The following is a 22,622-nucleotide window of genomic DNA, read 5'->3' on the forward strand; positions in this document are numbered from 1 at the left end:
TTGCACACTCTTACCAGAGAACATTGGAAACTTAGGTCTGGATATGGATCTCCCCCCCCCCCCCCCCCCAACTGCAGGGGGGGGGGGGGGGGGCCAGCCCCGGATCTGCAATGAACAAACTTGGAACTAAAGTCATCAATGTACAAACTCATGGTATTAACGTTGCATTATCATTTCTGGTTCTAGAGTAGAAGATTTTAAATATTCCTTGTGGGGGGGTGGGCCCCCTAGGGGCCTCCCAAGAGGGACATGGTGCCCATTTGAAGGAATTGAGATTCTATCCCCCTAGGGGTGCTACCTGCTAAGTTTGGTCAAAATTCATCATGAGGTTTTCAAGAAGATGAACATGTACTATTCAGGCCCCATTACAACTGTAGGACTTCTCCCCATCCCCTCTCTTGGGTCCCGGGGGGGGGGGGGGGGGGCACCCCTGATTCTGCCAATCCCAAGACCAAAGTTGAAACTACAGTCATCAATGTTCTAACTCATAGTCATAGTATTATCTAAGCCCTATCACTTCTGGTTCTAGAGATGATTTTTAAAGATTCCTTAATTTTAGGGGGTTTGGCCCCCCCCCCCCCCCCCCCCGGGGGCCCCCAGGTGGGCCATGGTGCCCATTTGAGCAAATTGAGATCCTATCCCCCTAGGGATACTACCTACCAAGTTTGGTGAAAATCAGACACGGGGATCTCAAAGTGAAGATGAAAATGTACAATTTAGGCCCCATTAAGACCCCTCCCCATCCCCCTCCCCTGGGTCCCAAAGGGGGCACCCCTGATTCCCCCATGAACAAACTTGAAACTACAGTCATCAATGTACTAACTCATAGTATTAACTAAGCCCTATCACTTCTGGTTATAGAGAAGAAGATTTTTTTAAAGATTCCTCAATTTTAGGGCGTTTGGGCCCCCCTGGGGCCCTCCCAGGTGGGCCATGGTGCCCATTTGAACAAATTGAGATCCTACATATGTATTCCCCTAGGGATGCTACCTGCCAAGTTTGGTGAAAATCGGTCATGGGGTTCTCAAGAAGAAGATGAAAATGTAAAAGTTTACGCACGATGGACACCAGATGCCGGACGAAGAGCGATCGCAATAGCTCACTTGAGCCTTCGGCTCAGGTGAGCTAAAAATCACCTCCCATAGACATAACACGTAAACTTGTCTGATTTTGAGTCTTTACCTTTAATCACAATTTAAAGTATGATAACGTCATCAAATTTCAAAACCATGACATGGACTTGAAAGGCAAATGTTCAAAGTAAAACATATCTGAATTTGGGATAATATTGAGCTTAAACAACAGAGATACGAGCAAATGAATGTCAGAAACAGTACCTAAAAAAAAAAACTAATTCCACTTTTTTTATTTCAGATGACGATATGATGACGTCATAATGTATTTATGGAAATATTGATACTTGAAACGTTATTTCGAATTCATATGCTTTTGTAATATGCTAACTAACTAAAATTTGGAATAACAAACTTTCAGAGTGATGAACTGAACAGTTACATGTTTTTCCCCCTTTTTTTTTTTTTTTAACTGAGCAGTCATTAGCTGGGGATAATTCAGAAAAGAAATAATTTAGAACGGAGGAGAAATAATTAAAGCAGGAAAGTAGGTCATTCTGAGTTACACTGTTGCTTACTTTACTTGGCAGTGGGAGATAATTCAGAAAAGAAATAAAGGAAAGAGGAAAATAGCCCTATTCAAGGCCAATTAATATTAATGAAAGAAATATAAAGTCATAGCATTTGAAATCCTGCCAGTGGTCTTGCCCTGGGTCTTGGACTTTAGCTAGCTACGAAACATTCTTTCCCTGTTCATTCCCCCAGGCAGGAGACTGTTAATGACCTCCAAGAATGCGCCAGTGTGTGCGGTTTTTTGTCTCTACTCCACCCCTTCCCCTTCCCCAAGTCTGGCATCTTACCATCGTGGGATTTTTGTTCTTTCTTTTCTTTGGTCAAGATGGTGCTGACATGCAATCAAACTACCTTCTCCTGACTGCGCATTTTGCTTTTTTAGTTTATTTTTGGTGTGTGTTTTTTCTGATTTCTCCCTGTGCTAGTTCAACACATGGAGCACACACCAGTCACCTGCAGGTAGCTATTCACCCGTAAGCAGAAAATGGCATGCAATTTCTTCTGCTACAGCTACTTTTACTGCCAAAAATACTTATATTTGTCACCAAGGAACCCAAAAAGTAAATGATTTAAGAGAGGGGCATGACGGCTAAAAGAAAAAGGGCATACTTTTGCAACTAGGTGTACTTGACCACAGGGGCATGACGACCAAAAGTAAATCTATGGCCTTGAAAATATAATTTTTCTGGGGGCATCACGGCCAACCGAAGAGGCATTAATTCAAGCCCTGAAATTCTGATATAGATGTTAATTCATCCGTAAATGAATTCGGGTTTGTTACTACAAGCATTCTGTGTGTTATTCAGAAAGGCTGTTAATCGGATAATAAAATAAGGTTTCTTATTCCAAAGGTTCGATAGTCTGAAAATGTAACCAATGGCAGTTTATCTGAAAGTGACCAAAAAAAAAAAAAAAAAAAGATTGAGGACTAATAAGCCCTTCAGCAGTACAGCTGTACTAACCTTATTTTGTTTTCAAATTAAGGAACTTTTGAAAAAATGAACCTTATTCAATAAGTAACCTTCAGAATAACAAACCTTATTTCACTTTTTGCATTATGAATCTTCGGAATAACGGATCTTTGGCATTGCAACCTTTGTAATTATGAACACTCGGAATCCCAAACTTTCGATAAATGAATTTTGAAATAACTATACTTTAAAAACATGGACTGAAACTGACTCTAAAACTTTACATACATGTGTTTTCAAACAAAGCATGAAAGAACAACCTTATGCTCTCTCTAAAATCAAAAAAGGAATATGAAATCAATGGCATATAGCGTTGCTCACAGTGTATCCTGAATACATAACTATTCAATAAACAGTATGCCAGTACGGTATGCAAGGTTCGCGTGCAGAGTACATCATGATACTGCATTTGTTCAGTTGAAACGAAATTTTTATTAAATGAAAGAAACGCGAGGGACACGATGGCTGTTGAAACCGGAGTACTCCCTCACCCTCTCTCTGTATTATGATATATTTATTCATTTTATTCATTTATTTCTCGTTCATTAAGTCTCAAGCCCAACATTCGCTGTGAAATTTATTATTTATTTCATATCGAATGCATACTTTTATGCAAAATGTTCGGTGATCATTGTAACCAAGCCAAAAGAAACACAAGGGTGGACATTTCATGTTTGGAAATATTGGACATAGGATGCAAACACACAGCGACAGTAATTTGAGGGCAATTACTGTTGTGTCAGATTCGGTAATGATAATGAATAACATTTATATAGCGCTTAATACTGATGTTTCTAAGCGCGTCATATCGGGGGAAAAAAACAAAACAACAACAACAACTAATAAATGTGACGTAAAAATAAGATACAGCATCATGTACATATTACGATAATGACATCAACAACAACAGCAACATAATTAAGGTTGTGTAAACAGATGAGTTTTCAACAATGACTTAAACCTATTAACATTTTCAGCGTTACGAATATAAAAAGGGAGTTTATTCCAAAGAAGTGGGGAAATAAAAGAAAAGGCCCTATCACCATAACGTGTACAGGTGCGGGAACCCCGTGATAATTGGAGAGTGGAGGAAGAACGGAGAGAACGGGTTGCAGTGGAGGAGCGGAAGGAAATTAAATCTTTGAGGTAAGATGGGGCAAGATTATTGCATATCTTGTAAACAATAAGGAGGATTTTAAAAGTGATACGTTGATGGATGGGGAGCCAGTGGAGGGATTGGAGAACTGGAGTAATGTGGTCAGATCTTTTTGTAAGGGTCACAAGCCTAGCAGCTGTATTTTGAATTCTTTGAAGTGGTGCAGTACTTGAAGCAGGGAGACCAACAAGAAGGGAATTGCAGTAGTCAAGATGAGAGGAAACAAATGCGTGAATGAGACGTTCAGTGGAAGACTGATCCAATAATTTACGTATTTTACCAATTTTACAAATACCCCAAGCTGCAGAACGACATGAATTCTTAATATGTTGTTGAAAGTTCAGATGCTTATCTACAATAACTCCAAGATCTCTGACGGACTGAGAGATGGGGATAGTACTATCTTCAAGGGAAAATTCCGTGAGAGAGCTACCCCGCCTGAACTGAGAATGAACATATAAAAATTCCGATTTATTACAATTCAATTTCAAATAATTATCGTGAGACCATTGCTTAATATCATCAACACATCTACTAAGTTTGCAGAGTGCTTCGACTTCGGTATTTGGTTGTATGATAATGTAGATTTGAGTATCGTCGGCATACATAACATGTAAAATATCGTTATGAGAGTTGATTACTGAAGACAGAGGGGCTGTGTATAGAAGAAATAATAAAGGACAGGGTAAAGGGAAATGGGAATATTTATGAATAATATTTAGTACAGTAACGTACATGAACATAACGCAGCAACAAACGATGACTGCTTATCATAAATTCATTCAAGTTTTGCCGGTCTTCCCAAACAAGATACTGCTCCAGGGCTCGACCTTAGCGGGAGCCCGTGGACCATTGGCTCCCCAGAATCGCTACGGGCTCCCCAGAAATGTATGAAAAAAGCCAGGCTGGCTCCTTAAGTTTTTTTGCCGTATAGCCTCACGTTTCAAGACAGAATCATACTGTAGTATGTACACAATCACACTATTGACGAGCGCGAGCGGCCCCGGCGCGCGCAGCGAGCCCTGACGCTCGAAGTTATTATCCCTGCAATTGCAATATAGACTACACACTGAACATATTTCATTCTCCAGCCGGCCCACGTTGCCCGCATGTGTGTGTGTCTGTGTGTACCCGACGTGTGTGTGTTCCTATCTTCTATTATAGAATACTAGTAGTGTGCGCACATGCAATTCGCTGCTTGCGTACTGTGTATGCCTAATGGAACTTCGCGCGCCTGAATCCCTGTCGCCTACGGACCGTGGATGTTTACATCGATCGCCGTGGTATCCCCATGTGTGGGCCGCGTGAGTATAGTAGCTTAGCTACCACACACTGTAGCCAGCTGCCACTATAAACAGTACCCTATTTCGTTTTGAGTCGGGGTAGAAGCACTCCGTTGTGCAATGTCTGCTTCTTTTTCTCTACTTCTTCCGCTTTTCCCTTGCCTCCCAAGTACGAAATGATTTTTAGAATGTTGTGTGTGTGTTTTGTAACGTTATTGCATCATTTTTCTGCAAGGAAGAGGTGAGTTTCTGTTCGTGTATTGATGAGCACTGCAGTAAATGTGCAGGTGAAAAGCGTTCAAACTTTCTTTCCCGAGTATCGTGGAAACTCGATGTATTTCTAGGCCTATTAAAGGAGATCTCATATAACAGAATACTTAATTATAACAAACTATTTTCCGGTCAAAATGAATTAATTTCCTTTGTTTTGCATCGTTTATTGACGATCCCCAGGATCTCGTCGCAATACAGAGTTTCCAATGTGTATTAATTTTCGCGTAGCTTTCGGTGCTGCAAACTTTTGCTAGGGCCTAATCCTACTACTAAACTTATCGTTCTATTTCTGTCATTTCTCACACCTCGTTTGGTACGATTTCTTCCATTTTATATCACTTTATCCGTTCCCTTTATACTTTGAAATATTTAAACAATTCTTTCAAGTATCTCGCACTGTTATTTTCGTAACAGCGATTTCTCCGCTTTGCTGCAATACTTTTTCGAATCGAAGCGACGTGTGTTGTCTTTTCTAAATATTTGTGTTGTTGGGAGGTGTTGATACTTTGTATTTGTTATTTATTTTCCTCGGTTTTTATCTCGAGGGACTGTGCGTGTTTCTTAATGTTGATAGGAAAAGGCTAAAATGATCTGAGTGATGTCTGATGGTGATGATGAAAACTACGCTGGTATAAAAAGACGGCTTACTGCAAATGCTGAGCGTACGTGCCGTTCGTTTTACAGTATATACCAAAAGAAACTTTGCGTTAAATTTACGTGTAGCGCAAGCGCCGATCGTTACTGCGTTAATCTTTCTGCGTTACAAAATTAACGATCACCGTGCGTGAATGATCGTTACAGATCGTTACTGTGCGTTAATTTTTAGATCTTGCGTTAGCGGACTTGTCATGTGGACTGGCAAGAAATCTCGGAAATTGCGAGACTCGGAGATGCCTCGGTTAAGTAACTGTCGTTCGTAATATTTACTACGGACAATTCCTGCCGGCGGAAGGCATTTAAATAGCGATATGAAATGCCGAAAAGATTTTGTAGTTGAGCAGAACTCCCCTGGCAATGTCGTGTTGTCATGGTCGTCAAATTTGTACTCATGGGCGCAGTCAATGGAATCGGGCAAGCAAAAATTTCGAAGCCACATTTTTCCCCACAGCCAGCATATTCCATCGAACATTGAACCCATGAAATCACGCATACGCAAGCCTAAAACTAACGCCGACTGTCTAACGTTAGCGATGTCACGATTTCAACAACTGTCAGACACTTACTCAATTCAGGAAGGTGCAAAAGTCCATTTATATTCCAATACACAAAGTCACAACGTGTGTCTCGCCGAATAACTGGTGGTAGTGTGTGGTGACAAAGCCGAGTATTTCGGCAGTAAAAGTAGCGGCAGCAGAAGAACATGTCTACCACTTTCTGCTCGCATTATTACACTGCCAGCAGGTGAGTCAAGTGGTGACTTGATCGGCACGCTTCACATGAAAGTTTACCCAGAAACATGAAAAATCCCACGATGCCAAGGTGCCAGAGTGGGGAATGGGGAGGGGTGGAGAGAGAGAGAGACCAATCAACAGAAGAAACCGCGCGTACTGGCGCATTCTCGGAGGTCATGAACAGTCTGGGGTCTTGGAGATGAACAGAGAAGGAATGTTTAATTAAAGATAGCTCAAGTCGAAGACCCAGGATTACAAACGTTGATTCTTTTTTCCCCTTTCATGAAACATGCCTTCACGTTTAGAAATGGTTGCACTCCTTTAAAAAAAAAATCTCCTGCGATTTTTGTTAACTTAATATAGCCGTTTAAAACGTCAAACTTACCATGAAAGTGTTACTACTTGTAATACAATAGTTAATACTATACCTATTGCTTTAATCATATCTGTATAACACAAATTTGACTAGCAATGACAATAAAAAATACTTGTATTTGTTTTGTGCGGAGATTTTTTTTTGTCTTTATCCTGACTAGTTCCTATGAAATTTCTAATGTTTTTACGGCAGCATCAACAGCCTAAAATAAATTACTGACAGATTTATAGATTATGAAATTTTTGGCAACCATCCATTTGAACGTCAGGCATGAAAAGCTCCTGATATTCAGCAAAAACAACTCAACAGATCAGAGACAAAGTTCCTTCAAATTTTGAGAAATAGCACGCAGATTTGCTGGGCGTGGTAGGGTCCATGCTTTGAGATCGTCACAATCGTGTTGTCACCAGGGAGGTGGAGTGTCTCTCTTCCACCTCCCTGTTGTCACGGAGTATCGGGAAGTTCTCACAAACTCCAGGATCACCCCTCCCTGCCAACTCCATGTTGCTCCCAGGGAGGCGGGAAGAGTCTCTTCCCACCTCTCTGTTGCTCCCCAACGTGCATCGTGAATGCGTGGCGTTTCTTGTCACCGTCAGTACCCGAGGCTGCTTTGTATTTGTCTTGGAATATTGATTCTTCTTGTCAAGACTTGAGTGTAGTAATCGTTTTGCATGCCTATGTAAAAAATTGTGATACAACGTGTACTCAACTCGTCTTTGTGATTTTTTCTTCAGTCCAAAAGGAAGACAAAATAGTATCATGACGTTTGCAATTGTTCGAAAGGTCTGCTTTTGATAACTCAGACTACTCAGTAATCACCCTTGTTTTCCCGCTCCCAGGCCCTCCAATTTTATTGAGCAATCCACACGCGCGCGCAAATTCCTTTGCCATGTGGTTTTGCCAGCCAGCTGTCGGAATGTGCTTTGAAGTTACATTTCAGCCTGGCCTGGCTGGCATGAATGGGTGTCGAGTTTCAATCAATACCTACTGTTGTTTTATTCTTGTATTTGAACATGTCGTTTCACCTGACAACACACGGAGATCGGGAAGGTGTAGGGCTAGGGAAGAGGTTTTTGTTGTGTGTTGCAACCTAATCCGGGCAATTAACCCCAGAGGGCAATTACCCCCCCCCCCCCCCTCCCCCGAATACTGGTTAATGGTAAGGTTAGAGTAAAGATTAGGGTTAGGTTTAGGGTGAGGAGTTTGGGTTATGGTTAGGATTAGGGCCAGGGGAAGGGTCCGGGGTAATTGCCCAGGAAGAAAAGAGGGACGCGCTTTTGTTCTTGGTCAAATCGATTTTCCTAGGTGATGCTGTGGAGCTAGAAAGGAACAAAAAAAAGCAATTATGATGTCTGGCGTACTTCCGGGACGTCTTATTTTTCTTGCACTCTAAAATTTCCTATTGTTTGGCGTTATCAATTTCATTAATTGTTGTTTAGTTACCCTCTTTCGCATTATAAACTTAAAGTCCATATAGAACATTCATTCGCATTAAGATCACACTCGAAAAGCTATACTGGTGTATAGTTTGAACACAGCAAAATGAAATAACGAATATCCCGCAGATTTTCCAAAATTATGCGTCATGTGGGTCAATTCATTTTCTTTTCTTTCTTTTTTTTTTTCATTTGTCTTCTTGTCGATGTGGGGGGTAGATTCAGGATATATTACTTTTCCTTTTCCCCTTTCGGCCCGATGCGACTACTCCTGGTGCTGACATTCTTTCTGCTCGTCTTCCGATTACAAGTTATACTGTTGTTGTAAATAAATGCGCATGGAGCCCCAGCTGTATCGAAAAAAAAAAAAAAAAAAAAAAGCTATCTAAAGTTGACCGTCAAATACAAGTAAAATCAGAATCAATTTAATGGTACGGGTTCGCGGTTTCAATCCCCTCGAAGCCCGCGATATTTGCCTTTCAGCAAGACACTTTATCCACAAAAGGCCAGGGCTCCACACTAACTTTTTTTTCGGTGGCCCGATCGGGCCACCAAAATGATTGATTTTTATTTTGTGGTGGCCCGAAAAGAAAAACAAACAAGCAAAACTACCGGTCCTAAACATAGAAAAATAAATATCAAGTATTACTGAAGTGAGTGAAATGAGAAAGTGGGAGCATTTGCAGACATTGTAAACATCCGACATTTGTTTTAGCATCGTAAAGAGGGAAAAGTTACCATTATTTATTTCTGATGGAAATTCAAGCAATCATCCAACATTTACAAGTATTTTAACACCTTCCGGACGTGAAAGCAAACATCCGCTCTTTATTTTATCATCTATGAGCCGATTGATACCGTTAATCATTTCCAAACGTACAAACAACAATCTGTTACTTATTTTAGCATCGTACGGAGCTGAATATTACCGTTATTCATCTCCAAATTCAAAAGCAAACACCCGACATTCATTTTATGATCGAAGGAGCCGAATGTCACTGCTGTCCACTTTCGAAAGTGAAATGAATCATCTGACATATTTCAGCATCGCACGGAGCCGAATGTTATACTGTTTTTCACATTCAAACGTCAAGGCAGACATCCGACATTTACTTTAACATCAAACGCAACTGAATGTTATTGTTATTCATTTCGAAATGTTAAATAGCAAATGTCTGATATTTTTTTAGCATCTTAATTATGGAGCAGAATGTCGATACTGCTTTTCACTTCCGAACGTTCAAGCAATCATCTGACATTTATTTTGGCATCTTCCGAAGCCGAATGTTATTGAGCACTATTTACTTTCGAACGTAAAAGCGAACATTCGGCATTTCATCGTCGTATTTGTATACGGAGCTGAATATCATTGTTATTCATTTCCGAACGTCAAAGGGATCATTCGACATATATTTTAGTATCTTCCGGAGCTGAATGTTATTGCCATTTACTTTCGAACGTAAAAGCGAACATCCAGCAATTATTTCATCATCGTACTGAGTTGAATACTATTGTTATTCATTTCCGAACGCCAAAGCAAACATTCAACATTTATTTTAGCATCTTCCGGAGCTGATCGTTATTGCTATTTACTTTCGAACATAAAAGCAAACATCCGACAGTTATTTAGCATCGTATGGAGCAAAATATTACTGTTATTCACTTCCGAGCGTAAAAACAATTATCTGACAATTATTTCAGCATCTTCTGGAGCCGAATGTTGTTGCTATTCACTTCCGAAAGTAAAAGCAAATATCCAACATTTATCTCATCGTTGTACGAAGTTGATTATTATTGTTATTCATTTCCGAACGCCAAAGGGATAATTCGACATTTACTTTAGCATCTTCCGGAGCTGAATATTATTGTTATTTCCTTTCGAACGTAAAGGTAAATTTCCGGCATTTATTCTATCATCGTACGTAGTTGAATATCATTATCATTTATATTCGACCGTCAAAGCAAACATTCGACATTTATTTCAGCATCTTCCGGAGCCGTATTTTATCCTTATTCATTTCCGAACGTAAAGGTAAATTTCCGGCATTTATTCTATCATCGTACGTAGTTGAATATCATTATCATTTATATTCGACCGTCAAAGCAAACATTCGACATTTATTTCAGCATCTTCCGGAGCCGTATTTCATCCTTATTCATTTCCGAACGCAAAATCAAATATCTGACATTAATTTCAGCACCGTACGGAGCTGAATCTTACCATTATTCATTTCCAAAAGTATAAGCAAACATCCGACGTTTATTTTTGTATAATACGGAGTCGAATATTGCCGTTATTCATTTCCAAAATTAAGGGCAAACATCTGACATTTATTCTAGCAGCTTACGGAGCCGATAGTTACCGCTGTTCATTTTCAAAACTCAAGGCAAACATCCGGCTTTTTTGGCGGCCCGGCGTGCGTTTTTGGTGACGCCGGTCGCAAATTAACAATGCGCGAAATCGTGATTCGATTCGCGAAAAGACTACGCTAAATCGCTACACTCGGCAGGGGCTACGTCGTCCTTTCACCAGGTCTCGTTACAAAACCAAAATCTCACGTGAGTTCTTGCGTTACCTATCGTTAATTTTAACGAAACATCGTTAATTTGCGATACGGATCGTTACTCATCGTTACTCATCGTTACTACAAACGTTAATTTTCCCGATCGTTACTTTGCGTTACTAACGATTCAGGTGAAAGCGCTTGCGTTAATGAAACGTTAATGTTGATTAACGCAAAGTTTATTTTGGTATATACTGTATTTCACTTTCCCTCTTATTCTTCTTCCCCCTTACTCTTCTTTCCCCTCTAAAGAATGATAAAAAAAAAAGAAATTACATACACCTCACAACAAAAAGATCCACGATCTACCAACCTTCGTAAAGTTAAATCTAAATGCAGAATCAGCACAGAATAAGGAGAAAGCATGTCATGAATTACAATAAATTAGAGCGAAGAGATTATGAAATACTGAATACGTGCGCGCAGTCTCTTAGGCTCGAAGAAACTTGACACCCACCCCTCTTCCCCTTGTGGAAATTTCCACAAAAGCAGGTGCCACACCCAGGTGCGTGCCAGACGAAAGAATGCGCGCACTGGAATAAACAGCGTGTAAATATCCTGAAAATATCGATCTCGAGAAGAACCAGCTCAGTTGAATTAAAGGAATCATTGCAAAGATACCCTGATTCTACAATTTTATAGCCTTTCTTTCGGCGCATAGCAGGAAACATCAGTCGAATATGGTGTACTTAATCGAATATCTTATGTTCCCTGAACAATAAAAAAGGATCGATTAATCAGTCAATTAAAAAGGAAATCACAGAAATACTTAAAAGGTCTCGTATGCCCAGACAAATTCACTATGAAGTAGGTCCAATGAGATGCAGTCATCACATGGTTAGACAGCAAAATCATGACAATTAATTTCAGTTCATGCTCATCATAACTGCTTATTACTTTTCAAAGTTTTGGCTATCAACATTCGTTCGTAGGTGTTTTTTTTTTTGTTTGTTTTGTATGTTTTTCCTCGTGAAAGACGTAATGACTTCTTCGTATCGAATGTAAACTGCATGTTAAATACCGTAAACAAGCCATCAGCTCAGCTACTATGGTACATTCGATCCATCGAACTTGCAGTAACCAGGAGCACATGGCGCATTCCTTTAAACTTGAAAGTACAACCACGTGTTTGCACATTGGCGCAACCACACACAGCGCGGCATTTTGCGATCATCGTTATAGCAGACTTTCCGATTCCAGTCAGGGTAAAAGAAATTGGAATACCGGTACTTTCGGAAAATACTGATGTTTAAAATCCAGTAAAATTAAAAAGCCTGAAATCAGCGCATGATTATGTTTTATAGTAAACAATAGTTGGAAACACCGAACAGAGTTTTGCATTCACTCACACAGAAGCTTTCTTGAGAAGATGAAAGCATCCCCCTTCCCTGCTAGATAGTGGAAGCTTCCATAACCAGCCCAGCAAGTTTCTGGAGGTACATACATGCACTTGTAGTCTTGTACACATGCATTGAGAGCAATCAATCAACGCTGAACATTGCGTAGTTTGGATTCTTTATCGTGCTAGTGACCAGCTCGATACTTCGGCATGTGTCGTAATGTTATGTTAAAGAGCTTGTAGGCCTTATAAGTCGACAAGTTTAATTCAAAATGGCAAAAAAGAGGGAGATTGAAAAAATACAGATTCTGGTGGAAAATACGGATTTTGGAGCTGCTGAGTATACGGATTTGTGCTTCCAAAGGTTGGCAGCTCTGCTGATCAATCAACATGTGGCGTTACATAATTGTTTCTAACCCACACCTTGCAGCTAAAAAAAAGAAGAACCGATAAAGAAAGACAATAATTATGGACAGACCAGGGTAAGAAATTACACAAGGGAATGGGAGAGGGACCACACAAAACACCTACACACACACACGCAGGTGCACGGCAGGCACAGGCACACACACACACACACACACACGCAGGTGCACGGCAGGCACAGGCACACACACACACACGCACACACACACACACACTGTGACTGTGCTAAAACCCGTTAGATACTAAGAACCAGGTATCTCCGGCTTGTGTCTGGAGAAATGCATGTTATATTCTAAACGAAATCTTCTCCACCAGGTTAATACATGTACATGTAATAGACCTCTACTGCTGATTGTGACTGAGGGAAACGTGGCTCTCTAAAACTCAATTTGGCTCCCTAAAAAGGTCCCTGAGGAGCCCGGCTGGCTTCCTAGAAAAAAAGTTAAGGTCGAGCCCTGTGCTCACATGCATACGTGTATTTGTGGCAAAGGCTGAGCATTTCTGCCAAACCATTGTCAATGAAGGATCGTGTCACGTCATTCGACTGTAACACCCAAATTGTCTCAGCACTAAATCATGCAATAAAAGGCAGGATACATTAGACAAAGTCATTGTGTTACCTTACCGGTTACATGATGCATGGACTGGTCATTTTTTTATCGCTTAAGCCGTAGCCCAACCGACGGTGAACACCCGGTGGTAATGGTGGTAACAGGTCTAAAGTATCTCTTGAAAATGTGTGATGACAGTTTAAAGATTTTTTAGCCTTTTATAAGTTAATGCATTGAGTAATTTCAAGGTATGGAGAAAAAGTGTAATTTCAGTATTAAAAAGTAAAATGTTAGAATTTTAACCTGGCCTTTGGCCCTTGATGTTTGACCATACGACCTTAAAATTCCTAAGAGAATCACTGTCAGGCAGAGCATGCATAAATATGAAGTAAAGTTTTATGATGAAACCTTGAGCCACTTTCACTTGATATTTGACCTTTTGGCAAGAAACTTCCCAGAGAATCTCTAGTGGGTGTACAAGTTTCAAGAAAAATCCTGAAGGCACTGCATATAATGAGGGAAATGGTGATATTTTGAGCAGTTGACCTAATCCTTTGACCCCATGACCCCAAATTCCCTAGGTAATCATTGCTAGTCAGTACTTGGATATGTACTAAGTTTCATGAAGATACTGTCCTTTGAATCATTTCTGAGATGGAGACGGAGAGAAAAAAAGTGAAATTCTAACATTTTCACTTGACCTTTGACCTCATGACCCAAAACTCTCTCTAGAGAATCTTTATTTAGTAGTACAAGTATACGCTAAGTTTCAAGAAAATACCTTAATTTGGGGGATTTTGACTCGTCCTCCTAATTCCCAGGGCATCGCCCCTAGGAGCCCCCCATTGGTGCCCATTTATACATTTGTACATTGAGTGACACAAGGGGGTCATGTTAAAGGCACTTTTGCCCTCTTTTGTTGGGGTTAAATAAAAAATGGCCGATATATACTCAACAGGGCCATGAATAAAAACAAATTTATACTCAGACAGTGTATTTTGTTGTAAGCACATTTTGTCTAGGGCTTCCCTCCGTGCTCACACAGAGAAGTCACTTTTGGAACTGAAAATCATCATCTGTACAATTTTTGAAAGATTTCAAGGGTATGCATCAACTGGAAATCTGTGATCATCATCTTGTGATCTACTCCTGTGAAACTCTTCTCTTCTTCACTTCAGAGGGGTGAAACCCACTGTTTGCTTTAATTGCTTTTGCTTTCCTCTTTTTCACAGAAAAACTATGCAAACATGTAATGTCCCTATAATTCTCTAATTTACTTGAAGGCCCGAATTAACGAGGGTAGTTTACATTTAAACCACGATTTAAATTCAGATCATGGACTAAACTAAGCATGAAATAGGCATTATATACTTTTGACATGCACATATCAACGCACATTTGTTACTGGACATCTGTAGGTGTATGCAATCTGTAAGTTGTATTAATGCAGAAGAAATTTGCACGAACCATGGTCTACAACCACCTTCTTGAATTCAGACCATTAAGTCTCTTCTTTCTTGTATATTTCTACCTGCTCATCGAGATGCTGCACAGCAGGTTCATATGCAGGTTGTACAGCATAAAAACTATTGTAAGATAAATCATTAACACTTTACACATGACTGATGAAAATGTCTTTACTATACATGTGTAAGCAGTAAGCAGGTTAAGCTGAGCTAACATGAACATGGTCTTATGATTATAGGGCCGTTCTCCCAAAAAGTGTGCAAAACTGCAATTTTCATGTCGCCAGCATGTTTAAACAGTTTAGATCGATATTTTGTCCCTCAGAAATCAACATTTTTAGTTCAATTCATCCGAGTTGTAAAATGAATATCAATAAAGCTATTGGGACCCCTGGGATAATATTAGAAATACGATCCAAAGTTTGATGTAACCCTAAAAACCCCATGTCACCAGAAGAGAACGTGCTCATATAACAAGTTCCTACTCATTAACGTATCATTTAAATCAAATCTTTTGTGCTTCATTCAATTGCCCCTCAAGTGCCTGAATGAAAAATAATATTACAAAACAATAAGATGATTTGATATTTCTCCAGGAGATCATTAATATCATGACGCCAAATCGGTGTCAGATACGTTACCCTTTTTGAGACCCTTAAGAGAAGATCAAAGTAATGCTGCATAGCACTGTAATTTGATGTGTTAAACAAAGTCAACTTCACGCAAACATGGAATCTTGATTTATTCATGGAATCTCTTGTTACAAAAAATTATACTGATCCGAAGCCATGGAAACCTAATGTTACGAAGAGCTGGTATCAGATACGTTACCTAAAATTTGCTACATTTAGAAAAAGTATGCTGTTATATGAAAGCAAATCTCTGGTACTTTTGAATACTTAAGGTAATGACTGATCACACAAAAGAAATTGCTCAAGAAAATTAATATTTTTGTAAATAATAGTGTGAGAATGGTAATGACACATCAGATACGTTACCATCAAATGCGTCAGATACGTTACCAATAAAATGTATCGTGCAGCAAAGTTAACCGTGACGCGCTTTTGTGCGCCGATTTAACCGATTCACATCGTGCTCTATACAACTTGATAAGAAAACATGCAGTTCTAAAAGGAATTAAAAGTTTATTTAATGAAAAATCGGTTTTGAAGTGGCCGAGATATCCAAAACAAAGTAAAAGAAAGAGGTCCTAACAAAATGTGATGGCCGATCTACTTTTATTGCTTTTACTTTATTATGGACATCTCGGCCATTTCTAAACCGATTTTCATCAAACAAACTTTTCGTAAGTATACGTGGATTTCAATTATCTTGCAAAAGGTAAAAAAACTGAATCCTCATCTAAACCAGGACTATATTATCCCTTAGAATTATGGCATTTACAAAAAGTGCTGTCAGATATACATTAGAAATCAATTTTATTTCTGTTTTGTTGAGGTTTTGTGTGTGTGTGTGTGAGCATTTTGTACCACAATAAATTTTTGTCTGTAACAATCAACTTAGGACTTTTAAGGGCTGAAGTTTGGTACCCACCTTATGTTGTCAACTTCACAGGAAATGGGCTACATGAACGCTCTATTCCTTTGTTCATTATAATTTTGCATACTTTTTTTTTTTTTATCTACATAAAATGCGCTCAGTATTATGGTTAAGGTCAAGAGCACTTCCTTGGTTACACAGTGCTCTGAAAATGACCATAGGATTTGATGTCTAACGTTTTGCATCAGGTTTTTTCAATCACATGATTGAGTGATCTGGGTTTGATGTAAATCGGTATAGTACTTAAATGTGTCAATAAACATAAATGCTTTGTCAGATACGTTACCATCGTTTCTCCATTAGTGAGACTTAATTTATTACAGACAGGAACAAAGGAAATTGAATTCATGCGTATCATGTGCATAGAAATCTTTTCGAACTTCATTTTTACCGGCTTTCAAGTAATTACAAAATTTCGGAATTATATCAGAAAAAAAAAGTATTGTTGATTTGTGTTTGTTTGGTTCTCGTATTTCACGTATTTCTCAAAGTTTTGTCGAAGGGTTATCTAATATTCTACCTATGACGAAATCATTCTTTACGTTTAGAAGTGCGGTGTTTTAACGAAAAAAGTCACATTGTGATGTTCTTACAAGTTAAAATGAATTTATTGGCATGATTGGTGCTGGGTCTGAAACGTATGCTAACGGAACTTTTGATGCATCAGATACGTTACCACACACCGTTCTTCTTCTGATCCAGAATGTACTTTATCTGGCAGAGATGTTACCTGGCATTTGCTATTTATGAGAAGTGTAATACTTATTCATGATGTTTCATACATAATCAATGAGATTGTTGATATAATTCAAATGTAGGTACAAAGTTAAATTAGGGTAAAATATTTTAAGTCAAAATATATGTATTTTCTTTCTTTTTATTTAACCTTCACTTTATATCAGGATTATTTTCATTACACTTTAGATCACGTCTGACTCCAAAATATTTCTGTGATGTTTATGTTTAAGCTTGTAGTTTTACATAAGCATTGCTATTTTAAAGCGAAACATAAGCAGACAATCAACGATTTTCTAAGATGTTACCTCTGGTAACGTAGCTGATATGGTACTACCACGTAAAAAAGGACTCCGAGTTTGGAAATGTTTCTAGAAAAAATATGAGCTTTCAAAAATCACCCATTGACTGTTTTGTATTCCTAAGGGATCAAACTTTCTGAATTGATAAGACATGAATGAAATCTTTGATGTTGAAGTTTTGTCATTTGTACAACTGTAATTGCACACTTTTTCGGAGAATGGCCCTATAGCTTTGTATGTATACTCACATGATCTTCTGTGAAAATGTTGACAGAGCTGGCATTGGATCCTCTCCTCTTGCGATACTTTCTCAATACGATGGCGTGTTCTTTCTTCACAAGCTGAATACCAGCCGGGCCAACCTTGTTATTGGGTTGCAGCAAGTTGACAGTGCTTACTGCCCGACTTGGTGGAACAGCTGGACCAATTGTGCCAGGCTGGCCTGGGGCCAATGACATCCTGTCTGGTGGTATAACTCCATTGTGTAGTCCTTCATTCAATGAGCGGGGACTTGTCATACTTGTCTCTTGGATCTGTTCCCTGATAGAAGATTCATCTATAATGCAATAGCAAAACCAAACTCACATGTTAAGATAAATTTAATGTTAGAGACACAACCCTTACATTCAAGCAGGAACATTAAAAAAAAAAAAAATAGGAAAGCAGCTGATTTCTACCCATACACACATGCTGAAAATCATCCAATTTGTCAATATTCTCAAAATAGAAGGCTTTTGTTAACGTTATCAGCTTCCAGCTGAGTAGCGCCTCGCCTGAGCAGAGGCTGCACTTTAGAGCGCATTTGTAGATGGAAACCTCAAATACTCCTAGCTAAGTTCATTGACTCTAACTGCAAAATGATCAAAAATTCTTCAAAAATTCATAAATATTCCCAGATCACTACCAAAATCAAGTTTCATCCAAATCCGTCCACAACTTTTTGAGTTATTTTGCACACAGACAGACAGACAAACAAACCAACACCAATGAAAACGTAACCTCCTTCCTTGGTGAAGGTAAATACATGACAACGTGGATCTACTGGATTTGTACTGGAATACAGAAGAACTGGTGAACTTGGGTAAGTCAACACAATAACGATTAGGAAAAAGTGTTCACCTGTAACTACATCCACACAAAATGTCATCTTGAGGGGGCTACACTGTGGGCCTAATGCACTTTTGTTCTTAATTGATAATCATCTCATACATCTTTTAACCTGTTGAGGATGGGCTGATTTTGCTACAACACACATTTCCTATATACATTGTATGGGAATATATATGGGAATTTATGTGTGTTTCCCATACACACATTCGCATCTTGTCCATGCACCAAGTACCCACGTACTTGGAACTCGTCCTCAACTGGTCGAATGACACGAGCCTTACATGTCAGGGTAAAGCAACACCAAGGAGGTTCAACAGAATGGAGTCACTATATAGACCTCTAGAAATAATTTCTATGCCATAAAACATTATCACCACCAATAATTACGGTCTTTAGCCTTTGAAATACTTAGGAATAGAGTCTAGTATCGGTATAAGGCTACAAACGTATAGACAGAAAGATCTGTCTGTCTGGAGGAGTCTTTTATTTTTTTGACGTTATTGCTCTCCTATAACTCACGACCAAGAGGGGATCCGTGCATGAAGCCAAGTACGAGACACAGTCTCCGTGGAACATATCCCCAATGACCAGATCTACAGTGTCATACAGACCGATCTTTTGGTCAAGTATAACTATAGGGTCTATTCAGCTAGCCCAAAATTGGCCTAGGCCCTAATAATTACTTGACAACAAGTTGTTGTCAACATGAACTCCACTTTATATAACAGTTGTACAGGCATGGTATTACTGGACAGCATGGTAATTCCGGACGTGCCTATTTGCATACTAACGACATTCAATACGCGCGGGGCTTAATAGACTAACCTCACAGAGCATTGTATGGACCAAAATCGTGAAAACTGAGACACAAACATGTAAAAAACACTAGTTTTACAGAAGATGTCAATTTTTCACAAGATTTTATTGCATGAACTGTTCAAAATGTTCATGTTTAACATATATTTACCGTAAAATACGAAAATTGAGCCTCATTTGCTAATTTTTTCTTTGTCGTCCGCTCAGTAGTAAATGCAGGGCTGCCAACACTGGAAACTGTCAAGAGTGAGACTCCCATAGGCCAATGCTATAATTTAGGAGCCAAAATGAGTCAGATCAATAGAAATGCATGCAAATGAAATAAAGTTTTAGAGTGAGAAAGGACCAAAATGCGCGAGTCTCACGCTAGAGTTGGCAGCCCTGTAAATGTGTTCGGTAAATCGAGGGTATGAATTGTGATTCTGGTGCATGGACAAGATGCGAAAGTTATTAATCATTCCGTAACATTACAAAAATCATGCCCAGAATTATAATGCCATTTGACACCGCGCAAAAAGACAACTTTTTTTTTTTTTTTTTGTAGAGGGGTGTAGGCCTATATGATTGAAGTCTACTTTCCAGAATTTGGAGTGGATAATTTTCACAATTTTGCCAAATTCGTAATTTTCAAGACTTTTATTTTTGTGAATAACTTGTGTTACTTTTGGCCAAAATATCGCCCTCTAGCTGTTTTTGCTCTGAATTCCGTAGGTGCCTACTCAGACTCTAACGTTATAACTCTAACGTTAGAGTCTGAGAACGGAATTCAGAGCAAAAAAAAAAAAAAAAAAAAAAAAAAAAACGTCCAGTGATACAATCAACTCTCCTAACAATATGTTACATCGTGTAAATATAAAAAGGCAAAGCCTTGAAGAAAAAGGCCCTAACCGTTTAGGAGCTAGGCCTACCTGACATTGGATCTGTAGGTGCAGTTGCAAGGCCACTGATATCACGCCGGATGGGATCCAAATACCCTGGTCGAACATTATGCTTTAAACCGGGATAACCATCCATTCAATAACGTGGATCCTTTGTCGAATTGCGTGAGTGATATAGAACCCTATAGCAGGTGAATAGATTCTGTAACGTTAGATTATTTGTAACGTTAAAACTCTAACAGTTAGGATCTTAGGTCTAACGTTATATGTTGTCTATATTCTCGACACCAGATGGTCTGATATTCAGATTTCGAGAGCATGGCATCGACTATTCAGATGGGGATGGCTCCCTTCGGCTTCAGCTTGTTTGAAGTTGTACCATTACGAAATTTGTAGATACATGTAACGTTAGTACATTTATGGCGAGCGTCGAGCCGATAAAGTTGACGAGCCTGAGTGCAAGTTAGATTTTCCATCGTCATTTGTCCCACCTGTAGAAAAATCTGCGGCTGACGGCTCAGTCCCAGTGGCAGTAGTGCATCGGCGCGGTGTGGCTGAAGTTGGCGTTGTACCCACCCCTAGGTCCTACTTGTAGTTTTCTATCCGATAGGCCCGGTCTGAAAGTTCATTCATTTCAGTAGATCTATGATCTACACGGTTGTCCACTACCCGTACCGATGAGTGTTTATGATACTAAATAGTTACCTCTGGTACCGGTAACTACTAAAGGCTTATTCAGGCAAGTGTGAGACGCCGTTTCTAGTCGGGAGGGGGGAGGGAGGGCTGAAGTCAGCTGGAACAGCCCTCGGTGGATCGTGGAAGGTGTAACCAACAGTGACACTGCTAACGTTGTACATGTATAACGTACGCATGTGTTATGACTTTCGCACCGCGGAAAGGTAATCATTTCATTGTCAAATTAACTGATCACACTGTGGACATGACTTACATTAGAAGCAAATTTGAAGCAATCGCTATTTACGCATTTCGTAGATCTCTGTACTTGTAAATGTAGCGTAGTGCCTACAATACATAGTAACAGATAGTGACCAGTGTGAACGGAGAAAAAGATGCGATCAGATCATACCAACGTTGTCATGGCGCCATAATGCAATTCTATCAACGTCGTGTTGGATTCGTCTATTATCACTTACAGGGGATGCCAGCGTCACAGCGAGGACTCGATTCCCTGTGGGGAAAGACCAGTGATTTCTATGCAGGCACTACGAGTATCGAGTATCAATAGTTTTATACTGGTACAGAGAGTTGTCGAGTCCGCGGGGAAATGTGCAAACCTGGGACCCGTTGCATATTAAAAGTTAGAATTATGGTAACTTTGCTTCCGTATGGTAACATCCATGGAATTATTGATTTTGATAGGCTGTTGAGTATTGTTGCCTTGGTAGTTAAATATCATTGGATGGCAAAGTTACCATATTGTAACTTTTATGCAACGGGCCCCTCAACAAAGATTTTGCGAACATCGTGCATGTCTTGCAAAGATCGGCATAATATGTCGAGGCTTCAAAGACACTTTCGAGAACAAATCACGAGCAAATCACGACAAAGTGTGCGGAAAAGATTCGCCAAAAAATTCAAAATTTTGTGAAATTCTCGCCGAAGTAAAAATGACATTCGCGAACAGTTGACGACGCTTCCGAATCACAGCGTTCGTTTGGCGATCTTTTGCAGACTAATATAGGCCTATAGTAGACTTGGGGGTATAAACGCTGCATTTTTTAGAACAAATGTCCTACTTGGCACGGATGTTCCCAAGGGCAATTGAAAAATTTTCATCTAAAGAGACACTCTGTATCTATGCAAATAAGCCTTAATTTGCATAATTTATGCAAAAATACATTAAAAATTGTTAAAAAATATACTGTATCCAGCAGAAATACCTAATTTGGTAGAAGTATTCTATAGAGTATGTAGAAATAATTCCTGCAAAAATTGATTTCATACCTATGTAAATAAACATAAAATTTGCATAATTATGCAAGTTATTGTGTAAAAATCTGCATTTTTGAAAGAATTTCTAATCTATTAAGCACTGGATCTGGTAGTATAAAGTTTGAACCTGGGATATCCTTGGGTCAAAAGCAAATGATTCATCTAAAGAGACAAACTGTCTATGAAAACAACCTGTTATTTGCATAATATGCATATCAATACCTATATACAAAGATAATCAGAACAAACAAAAGGCAATCATGTGACAATGTCTTCAATCGCTTGAACTTAATATCCTAAAAGCTAATAGAATAAGACACTACTAATCTCGCAACAACACTCTTCAGTTGCTTGAATTGTTTCCATATTATTCAATTAACTTAGGCATTT

General features: G+C 39.2%; 1 protein-coding gene across 1 annotated transcript in view; it reads right to left on the bottom strand.

Annotated features, from left to right (window-relative positions):
- LOC140238363 (transient receptor potential cation channel subfamily M member-like 2) overlaps positions 1 to 20,541 on the bottom strand; it is a 370,479-nt gene extending 349,938 nt beyond the window's left edge. Inside the window, exons 1-2 of the mRNA XM_072318295.1 lie at positions 20,310 to 20,541; positions 17,724 to 18,031 (exon numbers count right to left, since the gene is read on the bottom strand). Coding sequence (XP_072174396.1) covers positions 17,724 to 18,031; positions 20,310 to 20,415 — 414 coding nt within the window. The 5' untranslated portion in view covers positions 20,416 to 20,541. The remainder of the gene's footprint in view (positions 1 to 17,723; positions 18,032 to 20,309) is intronic.
- Between the last annotated feature and the right edge of the window lie 2,081 nt (positions 20,542 to 22,622).

This window comes from Diadema setosum, chromosome 14 (genome assembly GCF_964275005.1).
Source record: "Diadema setosum chromosome 14, eeDiaSeto1, whole genome shotgun sequence".
In the NCBI taxonomy this organism is placed as follows: Eukaryota; Metazoa; Echinodermata; class Echinoidea; order Diadematoida; family Diadematidae; genus Diadema; species Diadema setosum.